Consider the following 17,076-nt stretch of genomic DNA (forward strand, 5'->3'; position numbering starts at 1 on the left):
TGGCCTTATTCCTTTTGACTTTGGCTGAGCTTGACTTTTCTGAGATGGTGTGAGGTAATACAGTAGCTGAATTCTAAATTTCTGGTTTCAGTTGGGCAGTCCTCCTTCCATGTACTTGCTCTGTCTGAGATCCAGTAATACTCTTCCCTGCTCTGCCTTTATTGACTTTTGGTAGTGAATATTGAACTCAAGGGCTCTACCACTGAACTATATCTCCTGCTCTTCTTATTTTGAGACAGAGTCTCACTAAATTGCCCAGGCTGGCCTTGAACTTGGGATCCCCCTGCCTCAGCCTCCCGAGTTACTGGGCAAGCCTCTCCCTTTTTATACCCAGTTATAGTAACAACTTCCTGCTGTTGTGCCACCACTTCCTATGTGCTCCAGCATCCCCTCTTGGCACCCTTAACCCTGCCCACATCTCTGTGTGCAGTCCCTTTATTAGCTTTCCTCAAATATGCCCTCTGTTTCCTGTCAGGACTCTGATACAAAAATTTATCCTAAAATTTCCCATAACATATTGAGATTAGTGACTATGCATATTCTTAAATATTTTTCTATTATGCTGATTTCTATGATTATAATTTTAGTTCCGTAAAATCCATTATAATTGATCATAAAATTCTGCTAAACTATATTTTTGGGAGGAGTCTATGAAATAAGTCATGATGGTAATAGAGAGTGAACATTTCTAAAACTCTATCTAAAATTTACATGGTAATACCTGAAACCAGTCAATGGTACAGCAGTTAACAAGAGCAGGGAACTTTCTAAGACGATTTCGAAATGCATCTCCGATAGGGCTCATGGCAAGAACCACATGCAGTTGGTTGCGGCAGCGATCAATAAACATATTGAAAAGAGCTATGGGGCTTCCATCAGTTTGCTTGGTTTTATCCCGTTGGCGATCCAACTGTCGCATCTTTTCACATATCTCTTGCTTCTCATCTAATGCAAAGAGATTTGGAACCTCTCCAGCATTCAGCAGATTATTAACATCCTCTAGAAATGACTCTTTTTTAATCTGAGTATCCGTAAATAGGAAGACACCCTGCATGTCACCTTCAGCACACTTCCTTAAAATCACTTTTAAATCTTCACGCCACTCATTGTTACCATAGCTCTTGGAGATTTCAACCTGGAAAAGTGAATAATCAGCCATGTGGGCAGCTAATCTGGTGACAGACTGCCTTCCACTCCCTCCAACTCCAACCAGAAGAGCATGGCTTCGAGGTTGCTTCAAGATCCTGGAAATTCTGCTGATGTGTTCTATGGCAAATCGGAATAAGACAAGATTCATGGTTTTTTTACTCATATTGTTGTATTCTTCTAGATGAGATTCCACTATCACTCGAAGGTGATCCACATTTGAAATTTCTCGGTAGTTGGTATCTTCCCTCTTGAGATCATGAAAATCACAAAACATTAAACTTCTTAAGTCATCTTCTTGCACCACTCCATCTTGATCAAAATCCAAACTTTGAAAAAGTTCATGAAAATCTTCATACATGTAGCTTTTCAAAATTTCTTGAATGTAGTTGATTAGCCAGCTTCTATCTGCATTATCCAGAAGGCGATCATAGTATACTCTAAGGACCTGTGTAATATTAAAATGTAGCTTTAAATACTTTTTTTTTTTTGTGGGCTTTTTTTTTTTTTTTTTTTAGTTTTCTTATTTCTGCAGCATCATTTATTGTAAAAATAAAAATACTGACAAAATTTCTACAGGTTTTGCTAAAAGCATATCCAAATAAGCTAGACTGATTCATGCTTATTTTTAAATAATAATTTTGACATAACAATTTGGACTAATAAATAGTCACATTTAGTTATCCATAAACGAAAGATTTGGGGGAGCTGATGTGGATTGTATAGATGCTAAGAGAATGAAGTCCTTGCAAAAATAGTTACTGCCTCTGCTGACCACCACATATGGATTTCAGAACTGGGTGCTGGCATCCAAGTTTGCTACCTCCTTTCAATCAACATTTCCTTTTCCCAATACAGGTGACATTTTAAAAGCTATTGGTAAATCAATAAATATCATTTGCTTTGTTTTTAAGTACATTTTCTAGAAAAAGAAGAAAAGTCTTGGGTGGAGAGGTAGTTATTTTGGACGCCTTTAATTATTTTTGTTGAAATCAGGGACTACAAGAAATAATCAGGTTTGCTACATATAATAACTATTTCATCAAAGTGATATGAGTGTCCCAGGGTTACAATCTGTTTTTAACTGAATTGTATGCCCCTAAATACACATATCCAAGTCCTAGCCTTCAATGTGACTGCATTTGGAAATAGAATTTTTAAGTGGAGTAATTAAGGTTAAAGGAAATCACGAGGGTATGGCCCCAATATGGTAGAGCTATAAGAAGTGAAAGAGACACCAGCGTGCTCTCTCACTTGCCTTCCCTGCCCCGTCTTTCTCATTAATACTAATGGCATTTTTATCTTGGACTTCTGGACTGTAGAATTGTGAGAAAATTAACGAAGTTGGTGGGCCTGTGGTATTTTTTCACATCATCCCTAGCAAACTAGTACATATATGATATAAGCAATGAATATTGTTTGCCATCAGAACTTTGGGTCCTGACTGATCTGCTGCTTTAGATAAATCACTTAAATCATCTGTATCACTTCCTTACCTACAAAATGGAAATGGTAACACCTGATTCAGATATTTCATAGATTCGTGCCAAAAATAAAATGACAACATGTCACAATACAGAACTGAAATATGTGATTATTACAAAAACTGCTTTGGCATCAAATCATGGAGAACCATGATTTCAGTTTTTACTATTGTCAAATCAATAATTTAATAGCGTCATTCTTTTTAGTAAGGGTATCTGCACAGACAAATAATATGAGTTAATGGTATGATTTAAACCTCTTCTTAACTCCAGCTGGCTCAAAAACTTTCTTTGTGGAGCAATCTAATTTCCCAACATATGCCAACAGCCACTTTCTTGGACTGAGGTACTGAAGACTTCAGACAATATTCCCGTGGGAGGAAGAAACTAAATTAAACCAACCCTGCATATCGGATCAAAGTCTGAGTATGACTTGAGAATATTATCATCAAGATGGCAATTTAGCAAGATCCTCAGGCAGGGTTTCTCAAAATGGTCAAAAAGTCTGCTTTGGAATCATCTGAGGTTCTTGCTAAATTGCAGATTCCAGGCCCTACATTGCATCTGCAGAATTTAAAACTTTGAAAATAGTGTCCAGAAATATCTTTTATTCTTTTCCTTATAGATGGTGCAAAATCCTAAGTATTCAACTCAAAAATAATTTTTTCAAATTCACATACCCATATAGCCACAACCAAAATCAAGACACGGAACAAATCCAGTGTTTATCAGAATACCTCATGTTCATTCTGTCTTCTGCCTCCCTTTCCCAAAGGAATAATTGGTCTATCATCACTGCTCATATTTTTAAAAATTGATATGTAAAACTTTCTATTATAAATCTAGTTGTGAAGGATGTAATTTGTGATATAGTTATATTGTAATTTGTGCTTTAAAGTAATTTGTGTCAAAGTATTAATTGTAGAGTTAAAGAATAAAGCTATAATTTATATATCATAAAATTCACTCTTTTAAAGTTTACATTTCAATGGTCTTTAGAAAATTCAAAGTTATACAGCTATCATCATTATCTAATTCCAAACTATTCATCACTCCCCAAAGAAATTTGGTACCCATTAGCAGATACTTTCTCATTATTTTCTTTTACAGTCCCTGGCAAAACACTAATATACTTACTGTCTCTATTAATCCACTTAGCCTGGTCATTTCATATAAATGGAAACATGTGATACGTGATCTTTTGTGCCTGACTTATTTCACTTAGCATAAGGTTTTTTAGGTTTATCTTTGGTATAGGATATAGCAGTCTTCTGTCTCGGATGGAACAAAGTCCTGTTGTATGTATACACAATATTGTATTTGTCTGCTCATCAACTAATGGATATTTGCATTGTTTCCACTTTGGGGCTATTATGAATAATTATACTAATAAGATTCTTGTAGAAGTTTTTGTGTGGACGTATATCAATTTTGAGGGTGGGGGGTTATATAGCCAAGAGTGTAATCACTGAGTCACATGGTAACTATGTTTAACCTTTCACAAATTACCAGTTTTCCATATGACATTCCCACCAGCAATGTATGAGCATTACAATTATTTCACATTCTTATCAATACAGGTTCTTCATTTTGATTATAGTCATCCTAGTGGGTATGAGAGGTACTTCATTGAAGTTCAGATTTCCTAATGACAATCATACTGAGTATCCTTTCATGTGTTTACTGACCATTTGTGTCTCATCTTTGGAGAAATATCTATTCAAATCCAAACCCTCTGACCACTTTTATGTTGGATTATTTGTCCTTTTGTTCAGTTGTAATAGTTTCTTATGCATTCTGGATACTGAACACTTATCAGATATATGATTTTCAAGTATTTTTTCTTATTTTATGTATTGTCTTTTCACTTCATTGATAGTGTTCTTTGGAGCATGAAAATTTTAAATTTTGATGAAATCCCTTTATCTCTTTTGTCTCATATTTTTGCAGAATATCTGTATGTAACAAGTTTGAGAGCCATGGAGAAGTCAAAGGAAATGAGAGTAAGCCAGTTTTATATCTTCAAAATCATTTCATGTAATTATATTCAGTCCTCCAGTGTACTGACAATGTCTGGAAAGTAAGACACTTACCAGAGTCTCTGATATATATTTGGCCCTGAAGGAATCTTTCTTGAGTCAACCGAAATAAAGCACAAATTAGAGTGTTGAGTTTAGTCACTTCTTATGTTTTGAAATGCTGACAAGGTACCAAACACTGTTGTCAGCATTACAGATAACTCAGTGAAAAAAAGAAATCTCTTTCCCATAGCGCTTTTATCCTCTCAGAAGGAGACAGACACTAAACATAATAAGTAAATTATATAGCATGATAGAAGTTGATAAATGTTGGGAAACAAGGAAAATAAAATAGGATAGGAAAGGGTGGGAGTGAAGTGTTAGGCTGTTAGTATTGGATACAATGATCAGTGTAGAGCCCATTAAGGAGAAGAGATCCGATCAATGGCAGAGAGGGAACTACCCCAGAGGACCACTCTCAGGGTAAAAAGCATTCTAAGAAGAGTGAATAGCCAGAGTGTCTGTGAAGGGTGAATGGAAGTGGGAACAGGGGACAAATCTGAGAAGAAGAGGCACACATAGCCACTGGACTTTAATCCTGAATTCCTCTGAATGAAGTAGAGTGCTATTGTAATGTTTTAAGAAACTAAACTCATATTCTGAGATCTATATACCAAAATATGAAGTAGTCATTAAAAATTACATTGTTATAAACTTCATTAAATGCCCAAAGAATTCAACAGCCAGTGTCAAAACTCAATAATATGACATAAAAAGCAGTACAGAATCTGAAGAAGGCCAAAAGGTAATTATATCTACCACAAATATATAATAGCACATATGAACTACTCCCACCATTGGAAGAAAGCAATGACATGTAAAATCCCAAGTAACAAAATATGTTATGTACAGAAAGCCTACCTTCCTTCCTTTATATGCTCATTCACTGGTGTTTATTGAGTGTCTGTTTTGTGCCAGACACTAGGAAAAGTAGTGAATAAATGAAAGTTGCTCTTCTCATAAGTTTCTATTGTAACAGAGACAACTAGCAAGCAAAAAATTAGTACATGTCACGTGATGTTTAGGGTCATGAAGAAGAATAAAGCAAATTAAGGAATAATGAAGCTATGGGGGATATATGGGTGTGATATAGGTCCCTTGGGAGCTAATCAGGTCATGGGGGCAGAGCTTTTGTAATGATTAATGTTCTATGAAGGATGAGCTTCCTACCCTGCCCTTCCACCATGTGAAGACACAGAGGGAAAGCACTGTCTATGAACGAGGAGTCCCACGGGCCTTCCTCTGATACCACATTTGCCAGCCCACTGATACTGGACTTCCCATCCTCCAGAAATGTGGGAAACAAATACCTGTTATTGATAAGCCACCCAGTTTAAGGTTCTTTGCTATAGTAGCCCAAACAAACTTAAGGATCACTCCTTCAATGAATTTAGTGTCACCTTCCTCTCTAGCTGCTCCTTCTTTCCAGTTTTCCGCATATTCTTACCACCCATAAAGCCCTCCAAACTGAGAGCCTGCACTCATGTCCCATGATGTAAGTTACAGTAAGTTACGGCAAAAACCTGTCAGAATCTCCACATCATCCTTTTCCAAAGTACACATTTAGGGACTTAGTGTGGCCAAAGTTCCAAGTAGAGTGGGTCATCACTTGGATACATATTTCAATGTGTAAGGATTTAGGAATTCAATTTGTATAGCTGAAATGTCTAAGAAACTAAATTTTTAAGAACTTTTAAAACATATGAGTCTGTAGCATATGGTTTCACTATAGTGACATACCCCCATTTTCCTGGTTTCTTAGTTACATTATTAAAATTAAAATTATAGTATTTATATATTAAAATGGGTTAGGGTTAGACATTTTTTTCTCCCATTTCCCATAGTTTTGCTTTAAAAAAATCAAGCTATTGTTTTGATGTATATTTTTTTTTGTATTCTCTTTCCTCCCTTCCTCTACTATTTTTATTTTAAAAAATGCATAGATATACCTATTCCTGAAAACTTAGATACATTTTTATAGAGATACTCTCAAACTATGAGCTCTCAAAATAGATTGCCTTATGGTTATTTTTTCTCCTCACCTAGTAATTCTACAAATAAAAATGCAATTAAATACATACACTTCTTTAAAAAACAACTTCAAAATTTCTTGAAATCAAATTAACAAGGATTGAATCATTTAAACGATATTGACTCAATACCTATTTTGAAATATCCTATAAATCAACAGAAATTCCTAAAAATGGGAGATTAAGCATTTTAAAAATTATAAATATCTTAGTATTTTTTAAAAATTATCTTGATCATTGGCCTTTGTAATGCCAAATAGCTAAATACATTTTCAACAATATTACTTGCTATTTTTTTTAACCTAGTAGTTGGCACACTAAATTTTTGTCTCTTGTACAGTCACATTTTAATAACATGGAGTTTTTACCTCATGAACCCAAAGACGTTTAATCACTCCTTGGGTTTCTGCTGTTTCTGGTCTTGATAAACAAACACCTTGAATGACACGGGAGAAATCACGAAGGTTGAACAAGTAGTGAGATTTAGCTGGAGTAGGCAAGAGATTCTTCATTGCTTCCTTATACAGAGTCATTGTGCCATTTACGATTTGTGTAGTCAAATCCAGAAATTCATCTGGAAATTTGTAACTTAAAGTTTTTAAGTAAAAAGAAAATATATTAGCAAATATAGAATTATGTTACATAAATGATATTTAGCATGACCAACATAAAATTTCAATTAATTGAATCAATTTGGTTCATTACACCCCCATTTTTTGTTATAAATAAGATTTTTACTTCTTTTAGGATTATTTTTCACTCCCTATTTTAGGTCTGAAGGAACCTTGTGAACTAAGCAGGATCGGTTTACTGGACTTTTACCTATTTAAGTAAGTGAACAGAAGAGCCAGCAAAGGCTATATGCAATCCCAAATCCAGTGTGTACTAAATAAATGCTTTCTCTTACTCCTTGGCATTCTTAATTCCACGTAAATAGAATTCATAATGAACATTTATAAAATAGATATTTTCAGAGAAAATAAAAAATAAAAAAAATTTGTATGAAAAATTAGTAGAGAAAATAAAAAGGACAAAGCACATGAAACGATTGGAAAAAAAAACACAGTGAAAGAACAACCATTTGAAAGATTAGCTATATTTAGTTTTTGGCTTGACAAAAAGCCAGCTGTCTCTTCTATCACCACTGGATAAAGCAAGGAATGACAATTTCCCCAGAATGGGCATGGGCAGGGAGCTACAACTTCTATTGCCCAGGTGAAGCATGAATCCCAGCCATCTAGGCATCTCCACATCTAGGAAAGAACATTTCCCCAAGAGACAGTCTTCAAGGCTATAATTCTGAAGCTTGGACACAGATAGCCCTGCAAACTCAAGAGTTCTACCAAAGGATATCAAAGACACAACATAAACCTGGTACCTCTTTCCAGCACTAATGGTATTCCATCATAAAATTCAAAATACAGAATCAAATGTAGACATACAGAGCAGAATGTTCTAAACCATTTGTAATGTTTAATGTGAATTGTCAATTTGATTGGATTAAGAGATGACAAGGATTAAGGAGTTTATGGGTGTGTGTCAATGAGGGTGTGTCTAGGAATGACTGGCATGTGTAATAGCCATTTGAAATGGAGACCCTCCCTAAGTGTGGGTAGCACTGACCAATAGGATAATGGCTTGAATGGAATAAAAGTTGAAAGAACAAGGAAGCAACAGCAGATGCAGGCTCAATTCTTCTTAAAGAACAGGTTATTGATTGCTGTTGGGATTTTCTGAGGCTATCAGACTCATGCTTCTTCACTCTTCCAAAGCAGACTCTGCCAATGATTCCCTAGAAGCCTTTAGTCTCAATAGCACCATTGATCCCTCTTGTTCTGGGGCTTCAGACTCTTGGACTGTGCAACTATTGGTTCTTCTAGCTTTCCAGCTAGCAGATGGCCATTGTGGACTATCCAGCTCTGGTTGTGTAAAGCAATCTGAAGAACCCATCCACCTGCCTCCGCCTTCTTTTAAATTTTTTTTTAGATGTTGATGGACTTTTATTTTATTCGTTTATTAGATGTGATGCTTAGAATTGAACCTAAGGCCTCACATATGCTAGGCTAGTGCTCTACCACTGAGCCACAACTCCAGCCCCATAAATCCCCTTTTTAAATTATATTTCCTGTTGACTCTGTTCCTTGAGAGAACCCTGACTAATACACCCTTTGCAGTATATTTCATACTGGGAGGGCAGGAGGAATGAAGGGGAGCAATTTTATCTGTTACCATTTCTGTGCCTAGGGATGCTTTCATGGAAAGTTTAAGAAGTATTTCTTACATTGATATAAATAAAAACTTTATATCTCTTAGTGGAAAAAACACTGAAACCTCAAATCACTTACCATATTTTCAAATGCCAGGTTAAGATTTTAGAAAAGATTGTAAACATGGATTTATCACTAAATTCATTGATTGTTACTATATTGAAATGTCTCATGAATCGAGGAGTTACTGGATTTCGGCCACCACCTAAATATTAAAAAGGATAACTTTTAACAATGTTACTAGAATAAACCAGAGTATTTTATCCAGTACTTTACAGTTTGAAATAACTTGAAAGATCACAAATTCACAGCACATAAAAAGTTAAAAGTAATGTTCATGAAACCATGACATCAAAACTAGTTTCCTATTAAACTCAAGATATTGTTTTTCTAGTTGAATTATTTGAATGAGCTCAACTAATTATATATAATCTTGGGTCAGATCTATGTTTACAAAGGAATTCACACCAACAGAAAGAGCCATTGGGCATGTTCTTCATGGTTCACAGTCCAAAGGAGTAAACTGTAAACAGTCTCATTACAATTCAATATTGGTACATTATACATTAATATAACCTTGAGAAATCTGACTGATTAAACTTTAAAAGGGTATTTACCATGTAGCTGAAATTCCATACAACCATGGCATAGGGCCTAATTTTTCCCCTCCATCTAGAAATCAATTTCCCTAAGACTACATTATATAGTACATGCAGCTACTTCGCTGCCTGATTGTATTTTTAAAAACTGGAGATTATCTCACATTCATAAAATAGTGATTACATTTTCAAATATGATGCTTTAATAAGTGACTTACATTTAATAAGTGACTTAAATTTTAACAAACCATTTAAAAAAATTCTATCCTTTTAAAAATATATATGACTGGGGTGTAACTCTGTGATAGAGCATATACTTATCCTGCAGGCTAAGGGTTTGATCCCTAGCACCACAAATAAAATTGATAAAATAGACATATTACATTTTCTTTCTAAACATTTGGTAAAGAAGTGATTTTTTTTAGTGTATTATGTATGTATGTATGTGTTTTTGGTATTGGGGATTTAATCTGGATGCTTTACTACTGAACTATACACCCAGCCTGATTACTTTATATTTTTAAAACTGTTTTAAATTTTGAGACACATCTTACTAAGTTGCTCAGGGCTTCACTAAGTTGCTAAGGCTGGTCTTGAACTTGTGATCCTCCTGTCTCAACCTCTTGAGCACTTGGATGGCAGGCGTGCGCCACCACACCTGGCTAAGAAGTGATTTTCAAAGCATATAATGTTTTTGTTTTAAGTGTACAGATACATATTTTATATTTGTTTAAGGCAAGATAAATCTACTTTGTGTCTTATCACCATGTTGTTTCTGAAAACATGCCTAATGTGTGAGACCATATACCTGTAACTGGGAATAATGGACCTATAAATCAAAACAGTTATATATGTCTATGAATTTATAGACATATTAAACTTACCTGGGAAAGTTTAAGGAGGTGGATAAAGGATTGGAGAAGAAAATTGAGAGATCATTTTTTACCCTAGCTTTGTTTTCAAACCTTTCTCCCAGAGAATATTCAGAAATGGTGTATTTTTTAGAGAATGGGGTCCCAGGGGAAGATACCTCATGGATTTCACCTACTGTTCTGTCCAGTGCCTGAGTAGGTAGGAAAATATAGCCATATGAGTACAAATGACTAGCTTGGGACAAAATAGAACAGAAGTCTGAGACCCAGGAGTCGCATAGATTTTTAGTTAGTTATTTTTAAAGTGTTCAAAGTGGCCCAGGGAGTTTTCGGAGAGCAGTTGCTGACTCAGAGCTAACAGTCCATGTTAAACATTAGATAGAGGTTAGGGTTAGGAGGAAAAATACCAGAGAGATTCCCTGAAATGGTATATTGAGAGAAGAAATTTTTTAAAAATAGAATACCAGCTTGAAGTCAGGAAAACAGTTAAAGATCTCTAGTTAGTTGAATCAAGCCATTTTAAACATTTTAGCATATTTTTTTCTCCCTACATAGAGATTCCTTTGAGTTTATAAATTTCTCTAGGATAATGTAAAGAATCTTTAAGGGTTAATTCTTTTGACCATTTCCTACTTTAATTTTCTTAGAGGCCTAAATCCAGAAAATTCTATCTGGAGTGTAACTCTAAATCCAGAGACTGATGAGAATGGAACTTACATGGGGGTGGGAAAAGATGATGTCTGAAGCAGGGACATTCTACCCAGTTGAAGACTTAAGGGATGAAATAGAGGGAAGCAAGAGCTGCCCAAGGGGGATTCATCTGGGTTCTCAGAATGTAAGGATAGGAAATGGGAAGCCAAGTCCCAGAAATTAGGAGAGGAAGGGATTTAAAAGAGTCGGTGGGCAAATGGCCCAATCAAGTCCTCTCACTTTATAGAAACAGTAATTATGGTACGTACCATGAGGTCACAGAGGACACACATGGAAACATACACATAAAATACTGTAACTCACATTGTCCAACTCAATTTCTCTTTCTTTCTCCAGTTATGTCTTTATATATAGCCAGAATGATTTTCTATCTTAATAATCACTTATTAGAATATATACCTGGAGGTCCCATAGCACACATCATCTGAATGTCCACTAGTTTAATCATAGAACAATCTTTTAAGTCATACCAATTCCAGTGGTCTAACCATTGCCTAAGTAACTCAATGGGAGGTTGAGCTCCATATACCTCCCGAGCAGGCATATTGACATCATCTACAAATACAATCTAGGAATGAAAAGAGAAGAGGTATTAGAAAAAATGAATTAACATAGCATCCTATTATGTAAACAAGTTGAGGTGAATTATTTTCATAGGTGAGATGTGAAGCTTTCTTTCCGAAACAAGAATAATATTTTTAACTTTAATAGAACACAGAGATTATTTTTCCTTATTCCTTGTTCCTCTAAGACGAGGGAGACCTTCTCATTATTAATCTTTATAGGTTAGTAGTTTAGGATTTACTAATCTTCTCATATTTTTTGATTTACCATATACCTTGTCTTTTTTCCTAGTAGAAAAATTCATTAAAATAGGTGAAAAAGGTGTGACTTTTAGATATGATCTTTAGTGGTGAGTGTTAGTATCACAAGGGTATTTCTTTGCAGATAAGTCAACTGGTAACTGAGTTGTTAAAGATCTAGAAAAGCAAGCAGCAAAGACCTGCTGAGTAAAATTGTTAGTTAATGAATTAATAGTGTAAATAAATTCTCAAGCGTATGTTCTATTTTCAATTCAAAGTAATATTGTTTATTTATTTATTTTTAATTCTAATTTGTTATATATGACAACAGAATGCATTATAATTCATATTACATAGAGACAGCACAATTTTTCCTATCTCTAGTTGTACACAAAGTAGAGCACACCATTGGTGTCTTCATACATGTACTTACAGTAATGATGCCCATCTCATTCCACTATTTTTCCTATCCCCATGCCCCCTGCCTTCCCCTCCCTCCCCTTTGCTCTATCTAGAATTCATCTAATCCTCCCATGCTCCCCCAAACCTCAAAGGGATATTGTTTATTTTTAAAATCTAGATGTTTAGTGTACATACAAATACAACCAGTTTTAAGAAAATTTTAATTAAAAATTTGTAGTGAAAAATTAGGAAAGATGTTAGTCCTTAGTATATTTGGTTTCCTTGTTCTGATTGCAGACATGTACATAAGTAGGACTTACATTGTACTATGAGTATAAAAACAGAAAGCCATTACCATTCTCTTGCCCAAAGGAGGACCAAAAACTCCCTTTCTTCTTTTGTCCAATTTTGACATGATAATGTTCTGAGTTTGAGCTGCTGTAGTTTGTGCTGAGAAGTTAATTATCAGAGGTTTGTAGATTTCCTTGTTAAGATGATTTAAAAGAAAATTCTACATAACAGGAAATAATAAAGTGAGCCAGAGTTGAAATTATATTTTGGCATTTCAGAATAAATACAAAGCATCATTGTTGACAACTTGAATTTGAACCCTACCTGTCACAACAATGTAAAAAGAGATAAAGTCAAAAGGAATAAGTTACCATGCAAAAGGAGTGTCTCTATCTGTCCAGGTTCCTTGCATGTGTTTTCTGATTTCCACAACCACCATGAAGAGTACATGCTCCTCCTTAACATAAAGTCATAGGGACTCAGAGGTTAGGAAACTTGCCTCTGATCTCAGACATGGACAAGAATCCATCCTGCTGTTTTTCTCTCTCCGGACCAGTTTTCTTCTTAGAACTAGCATATTGTCTTTCTACTTATGTATTAAGTTATCTTTCTGTAAGTTAGGAAGCTTACATAATATCAATGTATTTTCAAAATGGAATTTGCTAAAAAGCAGGTGGAATTGCAATGGTTCTTAATCAAGATGTATGACAGGGACAAGGAATACCAGAATTTCCTGACCAACTCTTCAAAGTGTATTTACCTGTCCTTACCATTCCTAAAATCTCCTCTCAAGAGTTCTCTATAGGGCTACTCTCCCCAGGGCCAACTTATTAGAAAATCTTCATTAAATCACACCTTCTTAATGAGTACTACTATCTACTACTTACATTTATGAATAAGGGAGGGGAAAAGGTGAGGTTGTTGTTTTTTTTTTTTTAACCTGTTCCAAAATTTACTTTAAGTGCTTCTAGCATTCAGCTTTATTGTATATGTTACTACATTATTAACCCCAAATCTCACATGGCAAAACATTTTAAGCATTGTCCCCCTTTCATAAACACAATTACATGTTAAACATGCCTTTAATTAAGCAAATGAAAAATTTTGAAAGCACAATCAAAATCTTCACTTATTTATCATAGCAACACTTATATTTTAAAAAGGAACTGGTATGTTCCCATTAATAACTACATTCAGCACATACATGCCTGTCCCTGTCATGAGGTAGAGCAGATAAAAGAAAATGAGCAATACAGGAGGGTCAAGCGCTGATCAGAAATTGTAAAATTAGGGCTAACTTTTGTGGGGACAAGTACATGGAGTACTGCATACATGGCATACGTTAAGGTGTCTGAGTGCAATCCACTTCCCCGTGCTAGGTGTGTGAGCGGCAAACCGCTTACCCTGTAGGTACAGCCCTGGGCATGAGGCCACGTGGTGCAGTCCCTGCGCTTGCTCCATGGCCTGCTCCTTGATTGGTTGCTGCAAGGACAGTTGGCCAGAAATTGCCTTGGTGGCTGCCTGTAATCTGCTTAGCTACTGCCTGACCATATATACATGGTAACTGCGCAATAAAATCAGACCTTCTTCCTGCCTGGTCTCCAGAGGTTTGAATAGAGACACCACATCCGGAGGTTTGAATAGGTCCACTCTATTCTGTGGACCTCCTTCTTGGACCAGAGAATGAGCCCACGCAAACTTTCACTCATTTCAACCATCCAGCAGGAGCTACTTTTTATTTTTATTTAAAATTATTTTATTTTACATAAAATGAACACAGTCTAAAATGAAGGTTTTTAAAGACCTTTGAATAGCTTGTTTTCCTATCTGTGATTGACCATTAGATTAGCAAAAAGTAGCAAGTGTGAAGTTTAGAATAAAAATAGGAGTAGGTATATTTTCATGATTTTATGATTAAAATGACTTTCTTATGATTATATAATTAAAATGTAAATGAGAGATTATTTCAAGAGAAAAAAGGCTTGAAAACAATAATTTTTTTTGTACTTTAAAATGACTATTCTGAGCAGCTACTATAATAAACTGATATTTTACATGTCTGAGTAAAGCCAGTTCACATTTTCCATATTTTTGGCCTAAAACTCTAAACAATTATTTTACTTTGTTTGCTCACATGGCATACAGTGCAAATATTTTTATTACAACAAAATTTTTAGCTAATAATGGCAGTCATAGTCATAACCAATATGTCTTTTCAGATGGAAGAAAGGATAGACAAATGGAACAAGACTGAACATGATGTTCAACACATGCATAAGTCAGGGCATAGTAAGTTTGGCAATGAGACCACTTAAAAGCAGAGGTAAGTCTAACTATCATAAATATGAATAGTAATACAAACAATCCAAATGTAATTATTATTTTAAAGTGACTAAAAGTTGAAGAATGAAATAAAGAAGAGCAAAACAGATTTTTAAAAATCTCAATCTACTAGAAGACAATAAAGGAAACAGGGATTAGGTAGGAGTATTTCAGCCTTATATAGCTAACTGGGTAGGGAAGGAAGTCAGGAGGAGAGCCCTGTCATTCATAGTATTGATAATTTTAATACGGGATTTAGGGAAAAAGTTATATTTGAGAAAAAGACTTCAATTATTTACAATAGGTTTAAACAATGCTGATAGAATTGTAAAGTTTATGTAACATCCTAAATCAATATGAAAAAAATAAATATGCCACCATGCCAATGGATTTACATTTTCAAAAGAGTATAAAAAATGGAAAGAGTACAGAAAAAATCACTCATTATCAAGAATTTACGTATCTGAGATCAATTTGCCTTCTAATAGAAAAAAAAGACTCAAAGTAAGCATACAAATAAGAAATGCAGCAATATGTTGAATCTAAGTGAATCAGACAAGCTTAAAGTATAAAAAGAAAAAAAAAAGCAAAAATACACCATGTAAAAGAAAACTGTTGGAGCAGTGATTTGAACCATAGTATCTGATTCTCCTGTGGCAGGAGCTATGTGCCTAGGATGGGAACTTCCTGTGCAAAGGTACAGATCAAGACTGTCCAATTGTTATGGTGACACCCTGCTTAAAGGATGTCCTGTGGTAGGCATGGCTCTATCAGTCTTGACCTTAAGTTTATAGACACCAGTTGCTAGAGGTAGAGAATTAAGAGCATAAAAATGATAATTATAATTGGCTGCCCAGTACTTTGTCCTTCAGCCTGCCTGTTTTGAAGAAACTTTCTCATAGAAAACCCTTTTGATGATAAAATCTATATAATAAATGTGCTGAGTTAGCTCTGTGTCATTATACCTCCATCAGAGGGTAATGTCCCACTTGGTCTCAGCTTTCTCTCTATGGGTGTCTGTTTGTCTTTTCTAATCCCCGATATCCCCTCAATGGTTTCTGAATTAATGGCCATGTTGGTTGTAGCAGAAAGTAAAAAGAATCTAACCAAAGAGGACAATTAATATAGTATGGTCCTGTGTATTGATCATGTAAAAAATCAGACCATAATCAAAAGTTTTTTGTAATTCCCAAAAGTTGAGAGTCATTGACTAAAACATTTCTAAATAACTACATTTTTACCATTGTGCCATAAAAATTATATGGACAAAATTTATGTTTTTATAAGCTATCATTAGACAAGTCCTGCTTTTCAGTTTAAATATATCTCTTACAATTATTACACATATAAAATTCCATTTGGCCCACTGAAAAAATGACTATTTTATGTTCATATATTAAACTGTTGAAACTAATTATATACCTATAAAACTATTTTTTTCAATTTGATTATCAAATTATGTTAATTAAAATTATTCTATAAAATCTGTGTAGCTATGTGAAAAGAAAAATTAAAATTATTACTCATTACAACAGAGCTGACCTGCAAATTAGAAATAATCATAATGAATACTAAATATTGTATTTGTTAGCAATTCTTTTAAGTTAACCATTAACAATGTGGATTATGTGAAATTATAGACTCCTTCCTGTCATAGGATTTTAGACTTCTTCAACATATTTGCTCATAATCAGTGTCTTTAGTAAATGTCTTTCTTTGTTGTAGAATGTCATAATTTATTACATTTTAATGTAATCTACAACTGAAATACTAATTATATTTCATTTTTTAAAATCTAAATATCTAGATATACAATAATTTTAATGAAAATCACTGGAAACTTTAAATTTTCTGCTTAATCACTTCAATAAGAAAAACTGTAAATACATACAAAATTTCATTAAGCATCTTATTTGTATAAATTTTCAATGAGGGCCGGGGATATAGCTCAGTTGGTAGAGTGCTTGCCTTGCATACACAAGGTCTTAGGTTCAATCCCCAGTACCACACACACACACACACACACACACACACACACACACACACAAAATTCAATGAAATTACTTTATAG

General features: G+C 34.5%; 1 protein-coding gene across 1 annotated transcript in view; it reads right to left on the reverse strand.

The window, feature by feature from the left end:
• Dnah7 (dynein axonemal heavy chain 7) overlaps positions 1 to 17,076 on the reverse strand; it is a 293,210-nt gene that overhangs the window by 120,061 nt on the left and 156,073 nt on the right. Inside the window, exons 37-41 of the mRNA XM_040294623.2 lie at positions 12,748 to 12,903; positions 11,587 to 11,755; positions 9,084 to 9,210; positions 7,107 to 7,326; positions 722 to 1,594 (exon numbers count right to left, since the gene is read on the reverse strand). Coding sequence (XP_040150557.2) covers positions 722 to 1,594; positions 7,107 to 7,326; positions 9,084 to 9,210; positions 11,587 to 11,755; positions 12,748 to 12,903 — 1,545 coding nt within the window. The remainder of the gene's footprint in view (positions 1 to 721; positions 1,595 to 7,106; positions 7,327 to 9,083; positions 9,211 to 11,586; positions 11,756 to 12,747; positions 12,904 to 17,076) is intronic.

Source organism: Ictidomys tridecemlineatus, chromosome 7, assembly GCF_052094955.1.
Source record: "Ictidomys tridecemlineatus isolate mIctTri1 chromosome 7, mIctTri1.hap1, whole genome shotgun sequence".
Taxonomy (NCBI): Eukaryota; Metazoa; Chordata; class Mammalia; order Rodentia; family Sciuridae; genus Ictidomys; species Ictidomys tridecemlineatus.